This window comes from Quercus robur, chromosome 4 (genome assembly GCF_932294415.1).
Source record: "Quercus robur chromosome 4, dhQueRobu3.1, whole genome shotgun sequence".
NCBI classification, from domain to species: Eukaryota; Viridiplantae; Streptophyta; class Magnoliopsida; order Fagales; family Fagaceae; genus Quercus; species Quercus robur.
In genome coordinates this window covers 60,772,988-60,798,937 of record NC_065537.1, presented here as the reverse complement: position 1 = coordinate 60,798,937, position 25,950 = coordinate 60,772,988, and the positions used below count along the sequence as shown (strand labels likewise).

General features: G+C 33.7%; 5 protein-coding genes across 9 annotated transcripts in view; 3 read left to right on the top strand and 2 right to left on the bottom strand.

Annotated features, from left to right (window-relative positions):
* Positions 1 to 2,679: 2,679 nt before the first annotated feature.
* LOC126723213 (cytochrome P450 81E8-like) lies at positions 2,680 to 5,871 on the bottom strand. The gene is made up of 2 exons (XM_050426529.1): positions 4,743 to 5,871; positions 2,680 to 3,473 (listed from the first exon to the last, which is right to left on the bottom strand). Exons 1-2 carry the CDS (start codon positions 5,631 to 5,633, stop codon positions 2,847 to 2,849), a joined length of 1,518 nt encoding a protein of 505 aa, XP_050282486.1. The 5' UTR covers positions 5,634 to 5,871; the 3' UTR covers positions 2,680 to 2,846.
* Positions 5,872 to 7,623: 1,752 nt separating this feature from the next.
* On the top strand, positions 7,624 to 9,804 carry LOC126723212 (pentatricopeptide repeat-containing protein At2g44880). Its single transcript, XM_050426527.1, has one exon. It carries the CDS (start codon positions 7,671 to 7,673, stop codon positions 9,462 to 9,464), a length of 1,794 nt encoding a protein of 597 aa, XP_050282484.1. The 5' UTR covers positions 7,624 to 7,670; the 3' UTR covers positions 9,465 to 9,804.
* Positions 9,805 to 10,378: 574 nt separating this feature from the next.
* On the top strand, positions 10,379 to 13,120 carry LOC126723211 (uncharacterized). Its single transcript, XM_050426526.1, has 4 exons — positions 10,379 to 10,510; positions 11,935 to 12,049; positions 12,543 to 12,603; positions 12,677 to 13,120. Exons 1-4 carry the CDS (start codon positions 10,480 to 10,482, stop codon positions 12,965 to 12,967), a joined length of 498 nt encoding a protein of 165 aa, XP_050282483.1. The 5' UTR covers positions 10,379 to 10,479; the 3' UTR covers positions 12,968 to 13,120.
* A 746-nt stretch (positions 13,121 to 13,866) lies between these two features.
* LOC126723209 (uncharacterized) lies at positions 13,867 to 20,354 on the bottom strand. Of its 3 annotated transcripts, XM_050426524.1 has the most exons (7): positions 20,148 to 20,354; positions 19,388 to 19,451; positions 18,382 to 18,823; positions 17,852 to 18,171; positions 17,703 to 17,759; positions 16,716 to 17,152; positions 13,867 to 14,377 (listed from the first exon to the last, which is right to left on the bottom strand). In XM_050426524.1, exons 3-7 carry the CDS (start codon positions 18,801 to 18,803, stop codon positions 14,084 to 14,086), a joined length of 1,530 nt encoding a protein of 509 aa, XP_050282481.1. In that variant the 5' UTR covers positions 18,804 to 18,823; positions 19,388 to 19,451; positions 20,148 to 20,354; the 3' UTR covers positions 13,867 to 14,083. The 3 variants fall into 3 exon arrangements, with proteins under 3 accessions (XP_050282481.1, XP_050282480.1, XP_050282482.1); XM_050426523.1 differs by lacking the exon at positions 19,388 to 19,451 and having other exon boundaries at positions 20,148 to 20,353; XM_050426525.1 differs by lacking the exons at positions 19,388 to 19,451; positions 20,148 to 20,354 and adding an exon at positions 19,321 to 19,341.
* Positions 20,355 to 22,752: 2,398 nt separating this feature from the next.
* Positions 22,753 to 25,950, top strand: part of LOC126723207 (uncharacterized) — a 66,858-nt gene continuing 63,660 nt past the window's right edge. Inside the window, exons 1-5 of one of the 3 annotated variants that reach the window (XM_050426520.1) lie at positions 22,753 to 23,080; positions 24,362 to 24,446; positions 25,203 to 25,254; positions 25,352 to 25,372; positions 25,465 to 25,518. In XM_050426520.1, the coding sequence (XP_050282477.1) occupies positions 22,984 to 23,080; positions 24,362 to 24,446; positions 25,203 to 25,254; positions 25,352 to 25,372; positions 25,465 to 25,518 (309 nt within the window). In that variant the 5' untranslated portion in view covers positions 22,753 to 22,983. The remainder of the gene's footprint in view (positions 23,081 to 24,361; positions 24,447 to 25,202; positions 25,255 to 25,351; positions 25,373 to 25,464; positions 25,519 to 25,950) is intronic. The other 2 variants (XM_050426519.1, XM_050426518.1) reach the window with 2 other exon arrangements.

Sequence of the window (25,950 nt, the reverse complement as noted above, 5' to 3'; positions counted from 1 at the left end):
GTGTTTTTGGAGGAGAGAGACTTAAAAGTTGAGCAAAATTACATATTTAGCTCTATTTTTAATAGAGATGGGTTATAGAAATCTAATTAAGCTAATTTCAGGTGGATAAAGTGTCAAATTTCAAACCATAGGTAAACAACTTAAATTTCGACTAAACCACAGGTGTGTAAATGGTAATTTGCCTATATTTTAAAATACATTTTCAATTGACTAAGATCTTAATTTCCTAATTTCAATCATTTTCAGTTGTATCACTATATTGTGTCATTCAGATGAATATCAACTGACGCATAATAATTATACATGGATCGAATTTTGAATGAGGGGGTTATTTTTAATTTAGAAAAATATTATTAATAAGCCCAATTAAAGTTTTTACATTGTTTCATATTTTTATTTATCAATAAAAGGACAACACTTATGAAATCATTTCAATTTGAAGCAACTATTCGTATCCGTTATTCATCTACGTTATTATAAACCCTGATAAGTAGTGAAAATGAGTAAACTGTTGAAATTGTTTTGGGTTTCACCTACGTAATAATTTTGTTATTTTCTTATAATCATGTTCTTTCTCCAAACAAAGCCATTTCTCTCTGACTTCTTTTTTCAATAGATACTAATTAAATTGATTTATGAGCAAACCCAAGGTAAAACGCTGAGTTTCGTCAATAGCAATACGCTTTGTTATCACCTAGAATTATAGAAATGAATAATGGAGATGGACAAAAACCTTATATTGAAACAATTTCATAAATTTGGAATTTTAATTGACAAAATCAAAAAAGTGAGACCTAATCCAAAACATGATTTATACTTTTTCATCATTTTATATATGTCCCCTTTAATTTTTACATATCTTACCTTTTTTTTATTGATGTCTAAATTATTTTGGTTAATAAAATTTAAAGTTATATAATAATTAAAAGAAAAACACCACTACCTTTTTTTAAAAAAAAAAGAAAAAAAGAAATAGACACGCTACGTTATTATATGCTACTACTAAAACATAAAAAACCTAAAACGCTCATCTTCCCTTAAGAATCTACGCAGGGCATCCTTGTTTTCCCATTCCGATCTACAAATTTGTCCGATGTATGTACTATATCCAAAAAGAAGAAGAAAATTGCTTAAATTGACTCTTCCATGATACCTATGTGTACACTGATGCTATTAATGCCTTAATGGGCTCTGACGCATGTCTGAAGAACTCACCATCCATTCTAGCCATTAAACTTCTTATGATCTTTTTTTTTTTTTTTTTTTTTTTTTTTTTGAGAAATAACTTCTTATGATCTAATCTAAAGAAAATACGCTTTGAATTAGAAAACCACTGTCTATACTATATGTACTCTATATATGAATGGTGTCATGTTTCTAGAAGGTAGCCAACCAATCAAGGTAACTCATGTTTAAAAAAAAAAAAAAAAAATTTATTTGTTTTTTCATTTAGTTACAAAATAAATTGTTTTTTTACCAACCGTTGGCACTTGCACCCTACCTATGTGTTTTGCAATGTTCATGAACTCTTCTCTTGGCTATGTATTTTGATATATTTTCTTTTCATATACGAATTTTGGTCTGTTTCCTGTACTTATTTTCACTTATAAAAAAATTCATGGAGACACCATAAACAACAGCATCAGAAATGCCCACATTTTGAAGACAATGTTGAAGTGATAGAATATGAGCAAGTTGTTGAGCAAGGTAGGAATGAGAAATGCAAAGACAAGGTTGAAGTGATTGTGTATGAGAGGGTCAAACATGGTCAGAATGAAGAAAGGATCAGCATTGAAGCTAATGGTTATGTCCAACAAAGCTTAAAGGCTATGAGCTTTGCAAGTGGGCAACCTACACAGTGCATTGGGCATGAAAGCATGTTATCCATGGTTGACTGGCAGGCAAAAAACCTTATAGTGTTGCCAATACCAATTAAAAGAATGGTGAGAAGAAAATACAAATTTTAATCTTGAGGAATGTGATTGCCTAGAATCATTTAGTGGCAATCTAATTATATATCCTGTTCAAATGCAAAAAGGTTTTTCCAAATTTCCCTTATTAGTTTGCCAAATGGAAGAGTGTGGATATATGATAATATGATATTAAATATCATTACCTACATATTTTAAAATGTCCACTAACTATTAAGGAAAATAACTATAAAAAATGTGGAATCGATAAACAAGACAACAACAGTTAAAATCATCTTCATTTAAGTTTTTATTTGAACCAAACGTAAAAATTCAAATTAACATTAATATAAACTTCTATTAAGCAATGAATTTTATGGAATGGACGCCATAGATTCAAATCATTATTATTGCGGACATTACTAGGACCAATAGGTTAAAAATGGGTATGAATTTTATGGAATGGACACCATAGATTCAAATCATTATTATTGCAGCCCTTACTAGCACCAATAGGTCAAAATTGGGTTCATGTAGTAGATATTGAATGATCTATTCTACATAGGTGTGGGCTTACATGGCTAGAGCTTATAAACCCTTTCTATCATTTATTAATAGGGCCATAGTCGATCAATAACTTTTTCAGGCCAGGATCAAATATGTTAATCTTCCAAAACCTTTCTCATTCCTTGTACCTATAAAGTTAATATAAATTATTATATAGGATAAGCTAAAAATTATAAATAAATTTAAAAAAAAAAGTTAAAAAGGTACAAATACAATAATACAATATAAATACTAACAATGTACTTATCACAATAGCATTTACTAAGTAACTAATATTAAATTAATCTTCTTTCTCAAAAAAGAAAAAAAATATAAAATTAATCTTCGCAAATATAGCTAAGCTATTCTTGCAAACCTCAAAAACATTGCTCAAAACTCATCCTCAGACATAGAAAGAACCTTAGTTATAATTGGGCGTGCTTTGCACATGGCCTCCAACGCCACAGCCTTGGGCATGGTGAGCCCGTTACCTTCAACCATGTCAACTTCTTCCTCACTAATCCTTTCCCACTCAAAACATTGAATTAATGACCCCAATGTCAAGCACATTGTACGTTGGGCAAGGCTTGCCCCGGGACAAGCCCTCCTTCCCAGTCCAAATGGCATTAACTTGTTCTCGTCACTCTCTCCATTTTCAAACCTCTCAGGCTTAAAACTAGTTGCATCATGCCATATATTGGGGTCCCTATGTATGGCCCATACATTAACCAATAACATTGTCTCACGCGGAACATTATATCCTCCAATTGTACAATCTTCAGAGGACATGTGGGGTAAAAGTAATGGGGCTGCAGGATGCAATCTAAGAGTCTCCGAGATTATATTCTGTAGATAGTGCAATTTAGAGACATCCAGTTCATTAAGTAATTTTTCTTGTCCAATTTGATTATCCAACTCAATTCTAGCCTTCTTCAACACCTCCGAATGATTGAGCAAATTGGACATTGCCCACTCTAACGTCCCTGCTGATGTGTCAGTCCCCGCAATTAACAAGACCTGCTTATTATACATTCAATAAGTTCTTAAAATCACAACAAGAATTTAAAAGTAAAAAATGGATTGATAGCTTATATTTATTTTAGCGATTCTTAAAATCACACCAAGAATTCTAAAGTAAAAATGGATTTATAGCTAATATTTATTTTTGCGAATTGATTGTTGGTATTCTGACAAAGGCTTCTAATAAAATATCACCGAGTCAAAAGGTTGAGATATTGTTTGGGTTCATTCCAAATTTCTATGTCACTATCGACACAACCAAGTGGGCTGCAATGTAATAGATAGTCATGCTAGATAGCACACGTAGTGTTATGATAGGACAAAACTTATGTATAATATTTTAGGTGTTGTTCTTTATATTCTCCTCTTAAGATTTAGTCATGTGACTACTTAACCAAAAAATGCACTTTCATCTTATGAGAAAAAATCCACATGATAGAATTTTAAAATTGGAATCTAAGAAATAGCACCTAAGTACTGTATCTAAATCTTGCCTTTTATGATAACTTTAGAGATAGGGATAAGACATGTATTAGCCTAACGTTTCATCTGGTGAGTATGGAAGAGCACTAGACAAAAGACTTACCCCAGCTTTAGCTTACCTTTAAATGGTAAAAATCAAATTTATATTTGGGAAAAAGAACAATAAAAAAATAAAAAATTAATATGATATGATTAAAGATTAATGAGTACCACAAAATTTGAAATTTTAAACAAATTATAATTCTCTATACTGTTATATATGAAATTAGAGTCTCAAGTCTCTACCTTGCTAGAGAATTTTGTTCTTAAAAAAAAAAAAAAAAAAGAGATAGTGAGAAGAATATAATTACATAAACAACTTCTTGCTTAGAAATCAAGACTACGAGGTTGACTTGCTGTTGAGTGTTGACTTCAAATTTGTGTTCTACATATTTTATACTAACTTGTCAAATAAACAACTGGATTTGATTATTTGATTACAGAATTTCCCTTATAATTGATCAATCTAATAGATTTTCATCTTCTTTAAAAAATCCTGAGCATTGATGTTTTCAGCTTTTTAATTAGCATTTAGTTCAAACAATGAGTTTTAGTTAGCTCAACTACTGGTAAAATCTTTAATGGTTAAATAAGAGATTTGATGTTTAATTCCCTTCTATACATCAAAAACCGATTGGTATTTTTATCAAATGATAAAAAACTATCATTAAGACCTGACGTCATAGGTTGAAATTCTTTTTTAAAAAAAAAAGTTTGAACAAGGAAGAAATGACCTACACATACCAGAATAAGCCCTTTGATAATTTGATCCGTGTAGTATTCGGGATGTGATTTTTGCAAAGAAAGCAGATGATCAATCATAGTGTTCCCTTTCTCTTCCTTACTCCTCTTCTCATCAATAAGACCTTGCAAGAAAGCATCTGTCTTGTTGGCCAGTTTCTTCAATCTTTTCTCCAAACGCCCATGATCAATCCACTGCAACAAGGGCACAAGCTCTTGTGCATTTGAGGCTCCTCCTGCCTCTACTATCTCTTTCATTATCCCCTTGAATTGCCTTGCTTCTTCCTCGTCTTTCACGTCCTCCCCATAGTATCTCTTCCCTGCCACCATTCTCATTATGATGTTAAATGTCAGCTCCAACAACATAGATTTCAACTCTACCTTAGCAAAACCTTGGCACGAGTTGCGTGACAGTTTGCGTAGCAAGTGCTTCACTTCATCTCTTCGGATGCCTAGAAACATGTTGAGACGATTTGTTGAGAAGATTTCTAAGGCACTGATGCGGCGAAGGTTGCGCCAATGGTCTCCATAAGAAGCTGCTGTCATGGTGGTGTGGTTGTAGCCTATGTGCTTGCTCGATAATAAGCGAGGACGGTTGGCTAAAACGATGTCGTTTTTGGTAAAGCATTCTTCAACTGCAGATGGAGATGATACAATGACCACGAGTTGAGACCCAAATTGCAAAGAGAAGATGTTACCATATTTTTGTGAAAAGTGATGGAAAGTACGATGGAGGGGTTTCTTAATGAGATGGAGATGGCCTAGAATTGGTAGAGAAGGTGGGCTTGGTGGGAGGTTTTTGTGTTTTGTTCTTGTTTGAAGCAAGAACTTGAAAGCTACTGCAAGGAGGAGGAGAAGAAGAGAGAGGGATGAGAATGGCAACATGTCTTCCATGTTTGATTTGTTGTTTGTTGTTATGATGCTCTGTGACAATCTGTTGGAAGATTATATATGGGTTAATGTATTCTATAAACGCACACCTTCTTTGAAACGCACACCTTCCTGGGAGTAGAACAGAACACTATGTTGGACTTGGCCCAATTAATTGACAGCAAAGGAGGGAGGAAATTGTGAAAGTCAGGATTCAAAAAAGACATTCAAACTTTTCTTTGGAAGATAGCGTGGCTGAGATAATCCCAACTAAATATGAGATCCAAAAAAAGGAAGGAAATGGAAGAGAACAACACTATGTTGGCCTCTTCGGGCAATCATAAAGACAGACTATTTTGTCAAATACATTTTATGTGGCGGACAAAATTGTGAAAAGTCAAGATTCAAGAAAGGCTTCTAAACAAGTTAGCGTGGCACACAATCCTAACTAAACATGTGATCCAAAAAAGGATGAAAGAGAATGGTTGCATCTTGATGATTCCAGAAAAATCACTAAGGTCATCTATTAATACATTTTAATGGATGACCTTACGTCATTAGTAAGCTATCAAAAAAAGAAAAAGAAAAAAAAGAAGAAAATAAAACTGTCCATGCACATTCAACACATTAAAAGCCAACCATTACTTGTCGACCTTAAACTCTCATCAATATGATAACCATTACACATGGGTAATAATCATCTTCAATTATGTACAATAGCTACCCAAATCAACTATAAAATGGACAATCTATCTCACTTACTAAGGTATGTCCAAAAAAAGACTACAAAATACAATTTATATGCAAAATATATGAGCTGATACTGACTCAAGCATCAAAGACTCCCCCACCAAAACTCTTTGATTAGCTTTTTTATTCTTGCAGATCTTCAAAACTCGTCAAAAGCTCAAAATTAAATGAGTGACTTAACTAACAATTTTTTGTTTCATCAGTTTGATGCCATCTATGAGGAAAGTTTAGCCATCACCATCAAACACACAACCATCACCAACACCACCATCACCATCACCATCACCATCACCATCAAACACATGGCAAAAATTGGAAAATAACACCAAACTCTAAACAATTTCATTAGTTAACAATATTTCTAAACTATTTAGGAAACTAATAACTTGAGTTTAAGAGAGTCGATTTTGCTATAGTAAATCGAGTTTTAGAGACTCAATTTCTGTGTTTGAAATCAACCTTCTAAGGATTGATTTCCTTAAAGCAAATTTCAAGTTCCCTAAAGCAAAAATTCTTCAACAAACCAACCTAGAGAAGAAAAACATCATCAAATCAAAACCCAAAGAAGAAAAAACATCATCAAATCGATTTCTTTAAAGCAAAATTCTGAGTTCCCTAAAGCAAATTTTTTTCAACAAACCCAGAGAAGAAAAACATCATCAAACAATGAAAATTCATCAAACCAAAGACCCAAAGAAGAAAAACCTTCACTTGGAGATTTACTACCACTGCCTCCTGGAACCTTTGCCGTCACTCCTGGGTTAGGGAGAACTGGGTTCGTGGGGTTCTTCTTCGTGGTTTTTTGATTTGGGTTTTCTAATTTGTTGTTCATGTAGGTGTTTCTAATTTGTTGTTCATGTATCTTCGTGTTTCTATTTTGTTGTTTGTGTATGAAGGTGTTTATGTTTTTCATGGTTTTGAAATCTCTTAATGGAACTCGAGTCTTTAAAACTCGAGTTCCATCTATTGAAATTGAGTCTCTAAAACTCGATTAATTTGAGAAGTTAGTTTTCTAAATAGTTTGAAAACTTTGTTAATTAACGAAATTATTTGAAATTTGGTATTATTTTCCAATTTTTCCCCAAACACATACTCCTAATCCTAATATATGAGTTTTCGAATATATTAGAATATAAATTATATTTTATATTTTGTTACAAAATAATCAGTATTCCCATGCAATCGTGATTTGCAGCTAGTTTAAAAATTATATTAAAAAATTATAAATAAATAAAAAAGACATAACTAACTATAGCGCCAAAAATAATATAATTTAGCAACGAGAGTGACAGAAAATCTTGACATCTATCAATGAGAGAGCTAGAGCAGCTATTCCTTTGGAACTCTATAGAAAGAAAATGCTTATACCTCCTCCAACAAAGAAACACCTTAGCTTCTCTCCTCCAAATCCACGCTTTTATGCTCAGAAACGCACTTGAGACCAATGTTAATCTCCTCACAAAATTCATCACAACCTGCGCCTCCCTTGCTGGCATCCACCATGCTCGTCGTGTGTTCGATCATCGTCCCCACAGAGACGATGCGTTCCTTTGTAACTCCATGATCAAATGCCTTGTGGGTATGCGCCAGTTCGTTGATTCATTCACTCTTTATAGAGATCTTAGGAGAAACACGGGTTTTGTTCCCGATAGCTACACGTTCACGACGTTGGGCAAGTCTTGTGGTTTGAGTTTGGCAATTTTGGAGGGCCAAGGGTTACATGGCCATGTTGTGAAAATTGGGTTTTGCTTAGATTTGCACGTATCAACTGCATTGGTCGATATGTATGCTAAGTTTGGGAAGATGGGTTATGCAAGAATGTTGTTTGATGAAATGTCGCAAAGAAGTGAAGTGTCGTGGACTGCTCTTATTTGTGGATACGTGAGGTCTGGTGATATGAGTAATGCAAGGTTGCTTTTTGATAGGATGCCTTATAAGGACTCGGCAGCGTTTAATGCAATGATTGATGGTTATGTCAAATTGGGAGATATGGGCTCAGCTCGAAGTTTGTTTGATGAGATGCTGGATAGGAATGTGGTGTCTTGGACTACTATGATTTATGGATATTGCCACAGTGGTGATGTTGAATCTGCTAGGTTGCTTTTTGACACCATGCCGGAGAAGAACCTATTTTCATGGAATGCAATGATGGGTGGATATTGCCAAAACAAACAACCATATGAAGCATTGAGATTATTTCAGGAAATGCAATCAACCACATCATTGGAACCGGATGAAGTAACAATCGTATGCATTCTTCCGGCTATCGCTGATCTGGGTGCTCTGGATTTAGGTGGCTGGGTTCACCGGTTTATCCGGAGGAAGAAGCTTGATAGAGCAACTAATGTATGCACCGCGCTTGTTGATATGTATGCAAAATGTGGCGAAGTTACCAAAGCCAGAAGACTTTTTGACGAGATGCCTGAAAAAGAAACAGCTTCATGGAATGCTCTGATATATGGATTTGCAGTCAATGGCTGTGCCAGGGAAGCATTGGATATATTCTCAAAGATGCAACATGAAAGATATAAACCAAATGACATAACCATGCTTGGTGTTTTGTCTGCTTGTAACCATAGTGGTCTGGTGGAGGAAGGGAAGAAATGGTTTAAAGCGATGGAGGAATTTAGGCTTATCCCAAAGATTGAGCATTATGGTTGTATGGTAGATCTTCTGGGGAGGGCTGGATGCTTGGAGGAAGCTGAGCAGTTGATTGAGAGAATGCCTTTCAAGGCTAATGGAACAATCTTGAGTTCTTTTCTATTTGCATGTGGATGCTCTAAGGATACTGTGAGGGCCGAGCGAGTACTAAACAAGGCAGTCAAAATGGAGCCACACAATGATGGAAACTATGTCATGTTAAGAAATTTGTATGCAACGGAGGAAAGGTGGAGAGATGTAGAGGAAATTAAGGGGTTGATGAGAAAGAATGGAGCAAATAAAGAGGTAGCGTGTAGCGTTATTGAGGTGGATGGTAGAGTCAGGGAGTTTCTGGCCGGAGAGAGGCTGAATCCACATTTGGAGGCTATAAATTTAACACTGGATCAGTTGAAGAAGCACATGAAAGGACAAATTATTAAAATTACAGGGGGAGGGTTGAATTGATTCTGAGGCAGGCTTGGGCAAAGCACAAGCTAATACAAGTTTTCATCACATAAAATTCCATGAATCTTGGTTTCTTCAAGAAATTTTTCAGAAATATCTGTACATAGATCAAAAAACAACAGAGTATGAAGATGCCATGCCTATGATTTTATTTAAGGGCCATAGCAGAAGTGTCTCAGATGAATGAATTATTATCTCTTGATATTAAGAGTTGTATAGAACTTTCTATTTATTTTATTTTCCTTTTCTTTTTCTCTTCTTTTTCCATTTGATCCTATATTGAGGATCCATATCTGACCCTAAAATTTTGGAATAAAGTTTGTTATTGTTTTTTCCTTCTGGGACGCGCAAGGAAATTTCTTATTCCTGTTATATTATCTAGTTGTTCACCATTCATTAGCCATACAATCAGAGGTTTTGAGAAGTTTTGAGTTAAAATTTTGGAAGAGAACCCATGGTATTCTTTTCATGAAATTAGAGAGATGGAATGAACCATGAGGATAGTGTGATAGATATTACAAATTAATTTTTAACTAAAATGTTGGAATTGAAAATTTTTGAGGTTTAGTTGCTCATTACAAATACTTTCATAATTTAAAATGAATAGCTGTAATTAAAGCCTTACTATTTCCAGAAGTGAAATGAACCATGAGGTATTATAGAAAACGACATGCAGTTTCTGTAGCAAAAAATACAGTATTTTTAATACATTTTTGTAAATACAATTTTTCAATCAAATATGAAATACAGTAACTCACGAAAATATATTTGAAATATGACGTGAAATAAATGGAATCCAACCCCACGTAATGGTTCTAAAACAACAGGGTAGTTCCAAGCCAAGAATCTGATTTTCTTAAGGAAAACATAACATCAAATCCCAAATACCTTGCTTAGTCTATGCAAGCACACTAGCAAGTCATTCCTATCTCTTTTTTATAACTCTCTCTTTCTCTCTTAATATATATACGCACCTTATTGTTGGACCTGATTATATTTCTATCCTTCTACCAAAATGGGTCTGGTTATGAGTCTCGTGGGAAAAGGTTTGTCTCTTCGCTTCTCATTTCATGTGCTTTCTTCAATCACTTTTTTTGCAATTACCATTTTTTCCTTTGTTTTATATATGATTCATGTTTAATGTCTTTTTTTTTTTTTTTTTTTTCTCTTTATAGATTTTAAATTTTTTGATAGATAGATTATGGGAGAGATGGGGTTCAAATCACAAATATAGGATGTTACAAAAGATGTCATTATCATTGGACTATCACTTAAACAGTTGACCTCCTTTAGATATTTGTTTATTGTCTTTCATTATACCTATTTGTGGCTTGGTCCCATTACAATTAATTCCCCATAAACTTTCAATTGTTACATTTGATCCCTTAAAACTTCGATTAAAAATAAAGTTGTTAGAATTTCGTCCAAATCAATAAATTTCACATTTTGTGGGCAAACAACTTCGCCTTATGATTTGACCCAATCTAATTTAGTCCTTCAAGCCTTTTCAATTATTACATTTTGGTCCATTAAAGTTTGGATTAAAATAAAGTTGTTGAGGGTATTTTGGATGAAATCCTAATGATTTCATTTTAATCCAAACCTTAGGGATCAAATGTAACAAGTTAAAATTTGTGGACTAAATTGTGTTAGTATCAAGCAAAGAGATAACCTCTCTCTCTCCATTTGATTTGGCCAAGTAGCATGACAACAATAACTTTATCTATATATATACACACACAAAAGCATGGCAACAATGAACACCTTTATGGTGCCAAAGGGTAGTATATATCATTATTCATAACATATTTATACTACTTTCGTTCAGCAATAGATGAATATTTGTTAGATGACACATTTTAATGAAAAAGTAATAATCCCTTTGTAAATGCTTTTAGGCAGGTCTTGTGTGTTTGAAACCATCTCACCCCCACATCCGTCACTTAATTTCAAGTATTATATGAGGATTATTATTATTATTATTATGTTTATGTGTGCTTTATAAATTTTTTTTAGAGATTTATAAATGATTTATTAGGGGATGAAAAGAGTAACATTTATATTTAAACAAAGTTTTTCTTCTTATTGATTTAGAAAAACCTCCTTAAACCAATTATGTGACAATCATATTACAAGACATGACCAAATATGGAAGTGATCAACTGCATAAAGCATTGTGAAAAATGCAGCTTAAGTCATTTTTTCAATGCCACCCAAACATCTTATATGTAATACCAAACATGGTTATTAATAGTCATACTGCACTACCATTAATCATCTTTGTTATCATCATCCTCATCACATTACTACTTTTGTTATCATAAAACCCATCTCCATAATTCATCTGAAGCCCTAGTTGCATCTTAGGAGAAAGTTAATATTTTCAATTTATTTTATTTTCGGTTGAAAGTTAATAATTCCACAAGACACCATTACGTTTCTGAGCTTTATATTATATTTTGCATCATAGGATTACCATCAGCGCAGGTATTGAATCTCTTTGTGGGATCGCTCCACAACGAGTTCCAGAAGAAAAAAATCAACGACTTTGATGACTTCCACATTGCTATGCTCGATGTCTTCAAGTAAGCATTTAAGATCATATAATATATCTTAATTATCATTTTCAAAATAATAATAATAATAACAAGGGAAAGAGAATGTTAGAGATGAAAATGTTCAAGATCTACTCGTTCTCTTTTTGGGTTCTTGTTAACTAACTAGTAAAGTATGTTATTGTCGAATAAGTAATCTGAGATTAAACCCTACATACACACCAAAAAGAAAAATTCATTGATGTTTTGACCTTACAATAAATAGTAAATTAACATGAAATGAATGCCATGAGTTCAATCTTATTATATCTAACAAAAAAAATCTACTATATAGATGTCTTCCAAGATTCTCACTATACCTTTGCCACCTTTCCAAGTCATTACATGATCACTTCTTCTATAGAGCTGTTTGATATCATTTTAAGTACAGAAAATTTTTAAGAATCTAATTGATAGCATCAGCCCCAAGCTAATTCTCCTAAATAACCGACTAACTTTTGGTTCTAAATAAAATTTTATGCAGCACTCTCAACTCAGCAATGCCTGGTAAAAACTTTGATGTACCATCAACCAAGGAAGTAGAGGTCAGTCTAAATTGCTTGCACATTTATATGATTCTCTCATTTCTTCCTAACTCCTATACGTTACCAAATGCAGGACTCTTATGAAAAATGGAGAGAGGAACCAGACGCCGAAAAGAAGAGGTTAGTGTTCATTGAGTTTATGAAGAACAAAGTCAATCTTAACAAAGGAGATAACTCCATGATGATCACTGGAATGGTAACACCTCCAGCAGCAATGGCAGCTAAAAGGGCTGGAGAGAATGTAACACAGCTAAAAATGATCAAGGCCGTTCCTGATGTGATATTTATTCCCTCGGCAACAATGGTTGCTCTCATTGTTGCTAAGGTGTCCAAAAGGATGTTCATGGGGAACATTCCATCCTGAATATTGAGCCTAATACGCCTAAGGTGTCTGTGATTACGGGTATTTTACTCTTTACGGATTCTAATGTATAAAACAAGAACTTTGAGTTGGATATTTGTATTTCCCATCTCTTCTATCTAACATATATACCAAAAACATCATTTTTTTTTTTTAGTGGGATCAATCTTTCTATAATGTTGTTTTGCAATTGTGTTCCAATCAGTTCAACTGGTAAAATCTCCTATCATCAAATAAAGGACCTAAGTTTGAATCCTATCTATACAACAAAACTCATTAACATCTTAGCTTGATAATAAAGAGCAATTATCAAAGAACTAGCATATCTTTAAAATTAGAAATTGTTGTTCACTTGTTCTGAATGTCTTATAGTTCTGAGGGTGAACATTTTTTTTTTCCTTGTTTCTTTTTTGTTGGACCAATAGCAGAGATTGAACTTCAAAAGGCCAAATTAACACTTAAGTCCGTTTAAAATATAACCTTGAAAATGTGAAATTTTAAATATACTAAAGTTGAAAACATGAAAGATTGAATGACAATCCATGACAAGCACTAGATACCATCAGGCCAAGAAAACCACCATACCTAAGTAACAAATTATTCATTTCTTTCCCTGCAGTCTTGATATCAAGTGTAAAGCAACACCAGAATCATGACCAGAAGAAACCAAAAACTTGCAACACAATTCCAAGCATACAAGGGCAAGGGCATTTTGACGTCCCAACAATAATTTAATCAGTGAACTCTACACTGCATCTAAAGATAGTAGAAAAAGGGGATATGGAAGCATCACATTTTCTCAATATAGAAAAGCCATTACTAACTATTATCCCAAATTGGCCTAAATATACACACAAGGATCCACCAAATATGAAAAGCCAGGTAAACATGACACAAAAAACTCAATTAATAGGGCGCATCCAAATAGAATATATCATGATTCCATTAGAAAATGTGTTTTTTGCAGACATGTATATTTGAAATCATCGTCACCAGAGAGAAGATAAATGGCAGAATAAGCAGCATATACAAATTCTAGGTGCAGCTTGACATCCTTCCCGAATTTTTTTGGTTTTCCATCCTTTCAAAAATATAACTATCCTAACTCTCACAATCCAGCTAACCTGAGGGTCTCTTGCTCCACCTATTTTTGCCAGCCTTTCGCCTCCCCCGTCTTCTTGTTTTCCTAGGGAAAATTGACTTGGAAGTGGAACGTGACTTTACATTAGATTGCACATTAGGCATAGCAGTTTCTGAGGGCAAGTCATTAGCTTCTGAAACCTCAACTTTAGGAACAATTTTCTGCTCTTCCATTGGTACCTGAGGCTTCTCTATGAGCTGAAGCCTAACTGTTCCAAAATCATCCAACTCTTCCTTGGCTGCCTGATTATGTATCAGAATTCCCTGCTCAGTCTGCAGGCATGAAGAATAAATCAGTTGCAATCAATATAAGCTCTGCAAGTGACTTTGGTGATTGAACCAATAAAATGGTCATAATTACCACCAAAAAAAAGGGATTAATCAGAAAAGTCTCTACCTACCAAATGAAAAGAGGTGCATTAATGGGACACCACCGTAAACATGTATGCAGGAACAAGAAACATTACAGGCAACACCAGTCAAATCAGAAACACCCCAGCACCTCAGCCCAAAACAAAGATGAGAGAGATAGAGAGTAACACCCCCATTTTTTTGATAATGTAGGAAACTTTTCCAAAGAAGAGCCCTTTGGACTCACCTCTAGCAAGTAAAACCTATAGGCAACTGACCCCATCTGCCAGAATTAGTTGCCAGGGTAATCTAGGGGCACTCAACCCTGGGCTAAGCAAAAAGAGGAACACCCCTACAGCAGATAATTGCAGAAAAATGGTTCTTTAAATAATTGGCACCTTGTATTGGTTCTTTAATGGCACATTGATAATAGTAAGAAGCCCCAAGCCCACACCAAGATCCTTAGGGAGGCTGAAGTGCTTTATAAAGCCATCATCAGCCCTTATATAAAGCCATCATCAAGAGTACCCTTTCTAGCCTCCCTACTTTTTTCTTATCATTGTTCCCAATCCTTACTAGTGTTGCTGACCGTTTGGAAAAATTACAGCAGAACTTTTTGGTTTAAGTGATGAGGTGAAAATGCACCTGGTTAACTGGAAGTCTGTATGTCAGCCATTACATTTGGGTGGTTTGGGGATTCAAAGGATCACTCATTTAAACACTGCTTTATTGGGTAAATGGTTATGGCGGTTTTCTGTGGAGACAAATGCTCTGTGAAGAACTATAATAGCTACCAAATATGGCAGTGATGGAAGAGAAAAAGAGGGGGGGGGGGGGGGGGTGTTGGTGTTCAGGAGCTTCAATTAAACCTCATGGAGTTTCTTTATGGAAGTACATTTAGAGGTGATTGGGGAAGATCTTCTCAAAATATCTGATTCGAGGTTGGAAGGGGTGTTTGAATTCGTTTTTGGGACAATTTATGGCATGGGTAGTTACCTCTCAAGGAAGCACATCCAATGTTATACCACATAGCAAGGAATAAGAATGAGTTTTTAGCAGAGTATTTGTGTTGGCATAATGGGATTGCGAATTGGGATATGCATCTTGTTAGACCGATACAAGATTGGGAATTGGCAAGTTTGGAATCTTTCTTTGCTCTTCTTTATTCTTCTAAGGTGGATTGGAATGAGAAAGATGAAGTTTTGTGGGTAGCTTCCTGGAGTGCTTCTTTTGAAGTGAAGTCATTATATTCTATCTTATCTAACAGAGGTAAGCATTCCTTCCCTTGGAAAAGTATTTGGAAGCTGAAAGCTCCTCCTAAGATGGCTTTTTTCACTTGGACAGCAGCGAAGGGGAGGATTCTAACTTTGGATAATTTGAGGAAGAGAGATATTTGTGTTGTTAACAGGTGTTGTATGTGTAAACATGATTGGGAATCAGTGGACCACCTGCTCATTCATTGTCCCTTTGCCTCTGATTTATGGTCCTATGTATTTAGTTTATTTGATATATCCTTGGTTATTCCTAAACGAGTTGCTTGCTTGTTGGCATAGAGGTGCTGGACAACATAGGTCAGCATCTGTTTGGGGTGTTATTCCGCAGTATATTATGTGGAACATATGGAGAGAATGGAAAAATAGAATCTTTGAAGGGGAGGAGCATTCTATTATCGAGTTTAAGCACAGTTTCCATCTGTCTTTATTTGAATGGACTGCTTTGAGTGGTCTTGCCATACCTTCTGTTTTAGATTTCGTAGATTTATGTAATTTTGGGTAGGCTTTTGCTTTCCTTGTACACTTCATGTGTACCAAGGAAATCGTTTTCTCCTTGTATTTGTTCCTCTTTTCAATAAAGTTTTATTTACTGATCAATAAATAAATAAATAAAGCCATCATGCACCTCCCTCCTTATAATTACTCAGCAAAAAGACAATAGAAAGAAGTAAACCATTCCATATCGTCAAGTAAAACTGATAAAAGAAGGGGGAGTTCTTAAACTATTTCAAGTGTTCTAGCATCTAAGTTGTGTGAAAAATTATCTCTCATAGGACTTGAAGAAAACAAATACCAGCAAGTATCTATGTAACAAACTAAGAGGAAATTACAAATACTTGAACCCTCTACTATCCTCAGTTACTATCTATAACAGGCTACCAATGTCAGGCAGAAACAAAGACATACATGATCATAGTCACTACCAATATTCTTAAGCCAAAAAATTTAAACATAGCTGTAAATCCTGTCACCAAAGAAATACTTACATTTGCACATAAAACCCCAACCTGAGGCTGATCCATGCTGTCAATTATATTAGGAAGAGGGGTCAACTCTCCATGACTCAAAAATGAACATTCAGGCATAGGTGTATCTCCCATGTTACACTCGGACATATGCTGAGATGCAGTAAACAGAGATCTAGATAGCAAGCTATGTCCATTTTCAAGAGGAGAAGCAGGATTTTGATCAGAACTGGTCAATGCATCATCTGGTACAAGCAAGCTCCACTCATGTATGGAAGAGAACTTTCCAGGATTTTCACCAATCACCTTATCAATTTGAGCCTTTAGCTTGCGAACTTGCGAATGTGCCACTTCAATCTTCCGAAGGATTTCTTCAAAAGAATTATCACCATTACCAAACTCAAGAGATGACCATCCATAATTTATTTCGAATTCATTATTGCCATTAGTGACCTTATCTGCAGAAATCACCACAAGAGAAAATTTGGGCAATAAGTATCGCTAGTAGAAAAAGGACTCTTTGTCTTAACCCCAAAAAGAAAACAACATTTTCTACAAAACTAGCAGAAATTCAGAAAAGCAATATAGCATTTGAAGATTTAAGATCCTAGTGAAAGAAATCAAGATGCATTGAAGCTCCAAGAAAAACTCCATCCTCTCTTAAAATTACTTCTAGTAGCTAAAAACATAAAACGTAAGATGATGGTAAGAGGTTGAGTTATAAGTTATAACTTTATATGACTTAATCAAGAATGTCAAATTGTTGATCATCTTTTCTTTTTAACAAAGATATGATTCTATAATTGCAAAGTACCCTTTAGGTCATTTATTATTGTTACAATAATTTGTTGATTGTCAAATGGTTTCGAATAATCAGCTTAATCCTGGTGAACATATACTAAACACAAGCCAATGCTGAATATGTGATATTTTTGTTTTTCTTCTGGGCTGTCCCTAACAAGCTATAAAATCATCAAAATTGCTCAAATCAACATCAGTATTCCTTACCAAGATTACCATAATTTTCTACCATAGATGTGCTGTCAGCAACAGGCCTCTTATTTTCTGGAAATAGAAAGGGGAAAAAAAGAGGATAAATCAGACTTCTACTAGGCATTTAAAAAAGAAAGCAAGAAACAAAATTATAAATTTCATACCAAAATAAGAGAACAGGTTATGTTGAGACATATAAGATGTTATATCAATTGTGCTTTCAAGTCTCTTTCTTTTCTTCCTCTTCATGACTTTACTTCTAGAAATTTGACTAGAATATGGTAGAGACTTTGCATCAATGCCTTCGAATTTGGAGCATTCAAATTTAAACTGCTTTCTTTCATCATATTCTGCAAGTTCTCTATCATACTTTAATGCCTGGGACTGGAGCTCCTTAATTTGCAGTTCTATCCATTTACAACGCCACATAAGAGGACGTATGAACTTCCTCCAATGAACTGTCAACTTTTTCTTCTTGAGGGATCTGAAGCATACAATAACTCATGTAAATGTCACATTTTTGTTAGTAAAAAAAATTAAAAAAAAAAAAAAAAAAGAGGAATAAGAGCAACAATATGTACTCGTCCATGGCTCATTCCCAATTGTCTACATTCTAACACTTAAAAGACCAACAGGCTCAGTCCAGAAATAAAGACATGGGTAACAAACAGATGAAATCCTCCATTCTACACACCTTTTAAAACAGTGTGTATCAAAATATCCATCACATACTGACGCTGATGCATCACCAGCAAACAATCGTGACTCCACTTCACCATCAGTCATCATTAAGCCATTCTCTGTCCCAGATTCTGTATCACCAAAAGAACTTGACTGCTCAGTCACATCCTGGCATTCACCTTCAACCAATCCAGCATTAGTCGAATTTGTACAGTCTGTAATATTAACCTCCATATTCTCGCTTCCATCCTGTTCAGTAATTCGCTTAACTAACAATGTTTCCATGCTAAAGGTGTTGTCATGAGTCTCCTGACAGTTAGTTGCGCATTGTAGAAGCTTATCTTCCAGGCCCTGCAGGACAATTGCATTCTCCTTACTTATTGAAACTTCCATAGCAGCTTTAGACTTCCCTTTGAGCTCTAAATCAGGGCCCATACTACAATATCACTTGATTACTGCAAAGTTTACCAGTAGCACAATTCAAAATAATGAAGTAAAAACCACAATTACATGAATTCCAAATTAAATGCAAAAGGACATATTATGAGACTGTGAAAGAGAATTTATTGGGAACTCATCATTTTAGAAATGGCTTCACTTAGTCCATATCATGAATATAAAAAAATGCTCAATGTAAACATGTGTGTCATACAATATACTTCCACCATGTGGCACACTGTTAAGTACATTAAAATTAATGAGATAGTTTGTTCTTCCATGTGAAACTCTCACCAAAGTTCTAAGTTTGAAATTCTGCTCCAATAAAGTCTATCACCAAAAATTTCAAGAAATTTAAATTAAGGCAATTTTACCATCTTTTTTTTTTCATTCAATTTCAATGAAAATGGTGAAAAAAAATTTCTTTAATTTACATATAATTTTTAACTAAGCCATGCATCACATTTTTCATGAAATAACATGCATTTATGAATTCACCACAGAATTAACTAACATTCCACGCAATTGCAGCAAAGGTAAAAATTTGTCAAAAACTGAAAATCAAATGGAATCAAAGATGCCTCAATAAGCTCAATCAAGAGCATCTTTCGTCTTCCCATTTAGTTATTCATCTCAGATGGGTACCTATAAAAAAAAAATGATCTCAGATGGGGATGAAAAACTAACCAAAAAAAGTAGAGTTTTCTTTTACAGCTAATTGGCAACAAAGTATAATTTTTTTTATGATGACAATTGGGTGAATTCCTAATAATTTAACATTCATTCCTTCCAATCCGCTATAAACAGGACATAAAAATATACAATTTCAGCTATTAGATACTAATTTTCCCTGAAACTTTCTTAAAACAATATCCAAAATTCCACCAGAATATTGTTACACACTACACAAAACTAAACAAACAAACAAACAAAATTCAACAAAACTTCCTCAAAAGTATAGTATTTACCCATAAAAAAAAAAGTTATATCTTAGAGCAACCACCAAACATAACTTATTTCAACAAAGTTCCTCAACAATTGAGTCAAATAAAGTAAAAATAAAAAAATCCATCAAATACATTATACTTCAAGAAATCCAAAAAGAGAAAAACACCCACAAAAATTTACCCAACAAAAATCAAAGTTACACTATTTTTTTCCATGATTACCAAGAAAAAAGCAATCTTTCAATGAAACAACAGTACAGCAGAGAGAAACAAAAGAAACCCAGAAAATTTTCTACCAAAACAAACAGAATTTTCAGATTAAAAGAGCCAAAAAAGTCAAAGAGTGAGGAGAACCCATCAACCCAAATCCATAAAAAGAGAGAAAAGGAGTAACCTGTGTAAGGGTTGTGACGACGGCGGAGGTCACCGCCGGGAGCACGCTAGCGTGGCCTTCTTTTACTTGACTGAGAGAGAGAAAATTTTATGAGTGGTCTCCAAGAAAAAAAAAAAAAAAAAAACCAAAGAAAACCCAAAATATTTGGGGGAGAGTGTTGTACGGAGGGAGAAAATATAAAGGATTTGTGTGAAGAAGTTGAGAAAGCAAAAGCAACTTGTTGTGGGAAAAGCCCTTTTTTTTTTTTTTTTTTTTTTTTTGTTGTTTATGTTTTTGTTTTTGCGTTTTTGTTTTTTTATAGTTTTAGAAGTTGAGAATTTTTTATATCGTGCTTTGCACGTGGGGTCAAGTGGGAGTGGATTCACGTGTGGTGTCAGATGTGTGTGTCTCACACTCTCACTCCAATGTCTAAGGGGAGTGTTTGTATGTAAGGTTGGTGTTATACCCACCGCAGGTTGAGGATATGGCTACCACTACTAGGAATTAGAATGAAAACATAATTATAGTCATAGAAGTTCAAAATTAGGTGTGTCATGTGTGTGTTTGAAACTATGAATAAGCCTGTTTTTATTGACTCTATTGAGTATATTGACTTATTTATTTTAATAATAAGTTGTATAAAAACTAGAGTTGTACTTGGAAGAAGTGAATTTTTTTTTTTTTTTTTTTTTTTTTAAAATTAGGAAATCAAACTTGATATGGATAAGAAATAAATTATTTGAAAAAACAGATATTTTGTCTCTAATAAAATTTAATCCCTTGAGACCATGGCTTTAAAAACCAGTACGATCAAAGAACCGTTTTTGCTATTGAGTTTTTACTAATTTTGATTGATTTTAGGAGTTTTTGCTAGACCTGATTAGTGTTCGGTTTCTAATTAAATTGGTCGGTCCAGTCCAATTTTTAAAATTATGCTTGAGACAAAATCACTATCTTGTGTCTCAACAAATTACTAGCATTTTTATTAATTTTTACTTGCAACTTTTGGTATTAACTCAATAGTCTAAAATAAAAATAAAACAATAAACCAATAGAGATGTTTATCCCACAATAGTTGTGTATGTTAAAGTTTCAATCTTTATAACCCCAGACTACTATTACAAATGTTAAGCCCTTTTGTAGTAGTATTTTGATTATGTAATATATTATAAGCCTGTTTAAAAAATAAAAAAATAAAAAAATAAAAAACAATTTTTTTTTTTTGAAAGTGAAGTCATTGCCATTAAATTATAATGAGTCAAAATACAATGCTTCCAACGCTGGTGGGGGAGATTCCTCCAACCACACTATTTCATCCTCAACTCCTTTAGCAAATCTAGCCAAAGAGTGAGCCACTGAGTTGGCTGATTTACTTACACAACTAACTGACATAGCATGCAAACCCGACCAGAGGCAGAGGACGTCTCTATATAGATGACCCAATCGTGACATATTACATCTTGTTCTTGAGGCTTCGAGCGTCTCTGTAACTGTTACGCTATCCCCTTCCAATATCAACTCCGTAAAGCCCAAATCAACCGCAAATTCTAGCGCTTTCCGGCATGCTAGTTTATTTCGATGGAAAACTTTATATGAAGATAGTTTTTTTGCATTTCTCTATATTTGGTAATATATACAAAAAAAAATAAAAAAATAAAAAGGTTAAAGAAAACTATTTCCTAAATTCCCTTATATAGCTTGATATGAGATAGAACTGTTTTTCGCATAAAATTTTATGGAAAACAACTCTTTCAAACGTGAAACTAAATAAGGAAAATAAATTTATCTTACCTGAAACTAAATAAAGAAAATCAAAGAAGTAGTTTTCAAATTCATTTAAAGATCACTACTAAACATAGGAAACTTAGGCAAATTTCTAGAAAATACTTTTTTTTAAATGATTACTTTTTCAGAAAATATTAATGTTATAACAAACAAAGTATTAGCTCAAATGATTGATTTTTTGTTTTAAGTGAAGGGTTTCGAATCTAGCATATCTTTCTCAAATAATAAAAATCTGGTTACATATGTAATAAGTGAGATGTCTAAAAGTCTCTCAACTAATCATTTTTTTTTTCCTTTTTTTATCCAACAGCTAATCATTTTGATACTAAAATGGTACTAATGCGAATAATTGAATCTCAGAAAATAAATACTAATAATAAAGCTCAAGTTAAAAGTGTCTTCGGAGCATTTATTAATAAATCATTTTAAGAAAGTTTTAATATCATTTTTTAAAAAAATATAAATAAAAAACTCTTAAAAAAATTAATTACTTTTTTCTTTTCCCATAAAAATATTTATAAAAATATTTCATAAACCAATAATCTTTGTACATTCCTTAAATTCTTCATAATCATATCATATTCATATGCTATACAATAAAAGTTGGACTAGAAAGATTTAAAAACCATGGTTGCATTAAATTGAAGAAATTTTTAAAATATTTTTTTAAAAAAAATATAAATTTTTTATGTTCTGATCTCCTTCTACTCTAATTTCTTTCTGATAAAAATCTTAGCAGCAATAATAATAATAATAATAATAACTAGAAATATTTGTTTGTTTTGAGGAAATGAAAATCATTTGACCGACCAGTTCATATGAAGGATAAATTGTCAACAGATGGAAGGGTAGCTGGCGCCATGTCTACTGACAAACTGACTCTTCAATTGTTTTTGTCAATCCTTTCCTTTCAATCTCTCTCTCCATGCCTTTTCACTTCCCAATACCAGAAACCACACACACAAAAATCCTGTCTTCTAGGATTGAAATCTTTCAAAACATTCTCCTATATCCTCCTCCTAGTGCTACTACTCAGCTACCTGCTCTAATATCAAATACCCTTTAACACCAAATGGCTTCTCTTTCTCTACCACTGTCAACCGTTCTCATTTTCATCATCTGCACACTCACTCTCACTGCTCACTCTGTTCCTTTCATTGTCTTGCATGGTAATTAATTTTCTTACTCTCTTTTTTTTTTTTTTTTTTAATAATTTTTTCCCATTTATTCTCTCAATTTTTTTTCTGGGTTCTGATTATGCCTCACCTGCTATTTGACCTTCTATATTGTTGTCTCTGTAATGTGGTAATGGTGGAATGTAGGTAGTATCAAGAATTTAACTTCTAGTATGGGAAAGGAATAAACTGTTTGCTATGTAGTAATTGTCTTTTAGCTTTCTGTAATTCTGTTGGATTGTGCTGTTATGTACTGAATGTTTCCTTACGTTTGGTTAAAGTCCATATGATATTCTACCTGGTTTTTTGTTTAAACTCTTTCTTATATAAATATAAATTATCAGTGAGTTAGTGGTGAAGGTATGGACTGAGCTTATTCTTTATATGATCTTTGATGTACTGGCTCCATTTTTGTTTTGAGATAAAATATAAAATAGGAGTATTGGAGTTCCTGTCTCATATATTTAAATGAGATTAAATTTTTAGGAAGGAAAAAAATTTAAACCTTGTGATGGGACTTAGAATATACCCTTACTGGGTATCAGTAACCAGCAATCCATATCTGGAAAACTTTATGGGGTTTACATTTTTGATTTCATATTGGTCACCTTGAGACTTAATCCTAACAAACGTATTTTCCTTCAAGTAAAGAAGTGTTTGGAAAAGCAGAAATGTCATTTGACAAAGAAGAGTCTTTCAGAAATTGCTTGCAAGCAGTTAGGTGGTTATTTTATCCTATCAAGCTGTGACTGTGTTCTCAAACATGTCAGAGACTGAGTTAGTTAGTCCTAAAGATGTGAGAGCTAGAGTTTGTCATGTTATGCCTTTAATGTTCACACAAACTATCAGTTCATTGCACTCTTAATCACAAAGTTTGAGCAATGCTACACTCTGACATTGCATGGGAGCTCTTTACACATGCGCACGCGTGCGCACACACACATATATATGGAAACTGTTATATTTCTAGCCTGTATGAGCTTCTTACATTAATGGATAAGTAAAGAAAGCTTTTCTGTAGAATTGTTGTTTCTAAAATATGTTTTGACTTCATCTTTCAGCTTCTCTATTGGCAACTAGAATATGTTGAGACTTTCCTTCAGGAGAATGATGTATAGATATTGCAATATTTAGCATCCTTTAAGTGTTTGCTGCTATTTAGATATTGCAATATTTAGCATCCTTTAAGTGTTTGCTGCTATTTAGATATTGCAAGATTTAGCATCCTTTAAGTGTTTGCTGCTATACTAACATTTTGTATGCATTTTGTGGCAGGCATTGGAGATAAATGCAGCAGTAAAGCAGTCGTAACATTCACCGAGCGTTTAAGCAATTGGTCTGGATCTCAAGGATATTGCGTGTATGTTTTTTTTTTTAATGAATATTTTATTCTCTATTTGGTAAAATATTAAACCCTGAACCTAACCTATAGGCCGGACATCCACACTACCTTTGTTTTCCTTGGGGGATTACCTCTAGGTGAAGAAAGCTACTTATCTCTGTGCACAAGGCCGTTAGATGACTCTATTTATCTAACTTTCTTTAAAAAAATTTCAAACTTGTTATATACCTTGTTAGAATTGTGTGGTTAAATGATTAAATTATCATATCCCAATAGCTTAAACTTTTGGAACAATCGGTTATTTAATATGGTATCAGAGCAGGAAGTCTTGAGTTTGATTCCTGTCTCCTCCACTTTACCTCCCATTTAAATTCCTACGTGTTGGGTCTCACCTATTAAAAAATAGTTTCAGCCCACATGTGAGGGAGAATGTTAGAATTGTGTAGTTAAATGACAAAATTTACCATATCCCAATAGCTTAAACTTTTGGGACAATCTGAATTTAACATACCTTATACTTATGACCATAAAGCCGTCAAGAAAGTGGAATTTAGTTTGACCTGTTGTCAAACTATGCTCAACTATTATTAGTGGAAAGCTAAATTATTTTACAACATATCAACATGTCTGATGCTTTGAGATTGGATTTTCCTGCTGATTGGCTTTTTGGTACACGGCATCTGTAATCTAATCAGGCCCATATCCAGTGTATAACCAACATGAACAGTGTTAAGTAAATCCTAAATGTAATCAGATGTACTTTTTTTCCTGTAGAGAAATCGGAGATGGAGGATGGGATTCCTGGACTATGCCCCTGCTGGAACAGGTTCCAATCATACTAATATATGAGGAGTGCTTGTTATCCAGAATGTTCCATATTTAATCATGTGATAATCATTTTTTTATATTTCTTGTGCTTGCAGACTGCTATTGCTTGTGAGAAGGTGATGAAGTTGTTTGGTAATAGCTTTTTGTTTCCTCTTCTTGCAATGGAAGTATAATTTGTTTCCCAACAAGATTTAGCTTCTATTTGCAGGTGAAGAACATCAGTGAACTAAGTGAGGGTTACAACATAGTTGGACTTTCTCAGGTAATTAACGTAGGATTTCCTCTCATGTATTACTTTCGGTGTACTTCAATGGCACTCCCTGGGGACAAGTAAAATTGGAATTGAGACAAGCAAAAACAAGAATTAATTATATGCTTGGAACTTGGAAAGTGGAGTGAAAGTCTTTTTCAGAAATACATCAAAAAGAGACTTGCTTGGGACAAAGTCCCTCTAATCCAGGGAGAATAAAGTGTAAAATTGATTTTAGGCTCCATTTTACTGTAGGTTATATATATTTAAATTGTTTGTTAATTTTATCAGCTTCCTAATTTGAGTGTACTGCTTAAAATGTTTGTAACATGTAAACAAGGGGATCATTGCAATGTGATACAAGAAAATGCTGTTATTGTAGTGTTTTAGCTTTTCCTGATTATGAAAGGGGATACTTTTGGAAAGACTTTACTGACTAAAGTG

What these genes read in the sequence shown, in the direction of transcription:
- LOC126723212 (XM_050426527.1), top strand. Translation starts at nt 7,671, where the DNA reads ATGAGAGAGCTAGAGCAGCTATTCCTTTGGAACTCTATAGAAAGAAAA.
- LOC126723213 (XM_050426529.1), bottom strand. Translation starts at nt 5,633, where the DNA reads ATGGAAGACATGTTGCCATTCTCATCCCTCTCTCTTCTTCTCCTCCTC. An exon ending in TTATCAAAGGGCTTATTCTG is followed by an intron (nt 3,474 to 4,742) that starts GTATGTGTAGGT and finishes TATAATAAGCAG; the next exon opens with GTCTTGTTAATTGCGGGGAC.
- LOC126723211 (XM_050426526.1), top strand. Translation starts at nt 10,480, where the DNA reads ATGGGTCTGGTTATGAGTCTCGTGGGAAAAG. An exon ending in TATGAGTCTCGTGGGAAAAG is followed by an intron (nt 10,511 to 11,934) that starts GTTTGTCTCTTC and finishes TTTGCATCATAG; the next exon opens with GATTACCATCAGCGCAGGTA. An exon ending in CATCAACCAAGGAAGTAGAG is followed by an intron (nt 12,604 to 12,676) that starts GTCAGTCTAAAT and finishes TACCAAATGCAG; the next exon opens with GACTCTTATGAAAAATGGAG.
- LOC126723209 (XM_050426524.1), bottom strand. Translation starts at nt 18,803, where the DNA reads ATGGGCCCTGATTTAGAGCTCAAAGGGAAGTCTAAAGCTGCTATGGAA. An exon ending in GATACACACTGTTTTAAAAG is followed by an intron (nt 18,172 to 18,381) that starts GTGTGTAGAATG and finishes TGTATGCTTCAG; the next exon opens with ATCCCTCAAGAAGAAAAAGT. An exon ending in TTGGGGTTTTATGTGCAAAT is followed by an intron (nt 14,378 to 16,715) that starts GTAAGTATTTCT and finishes TCATGCCTGCAG; the next exon opens with ACTGAGCAGGGAATTCTGAT.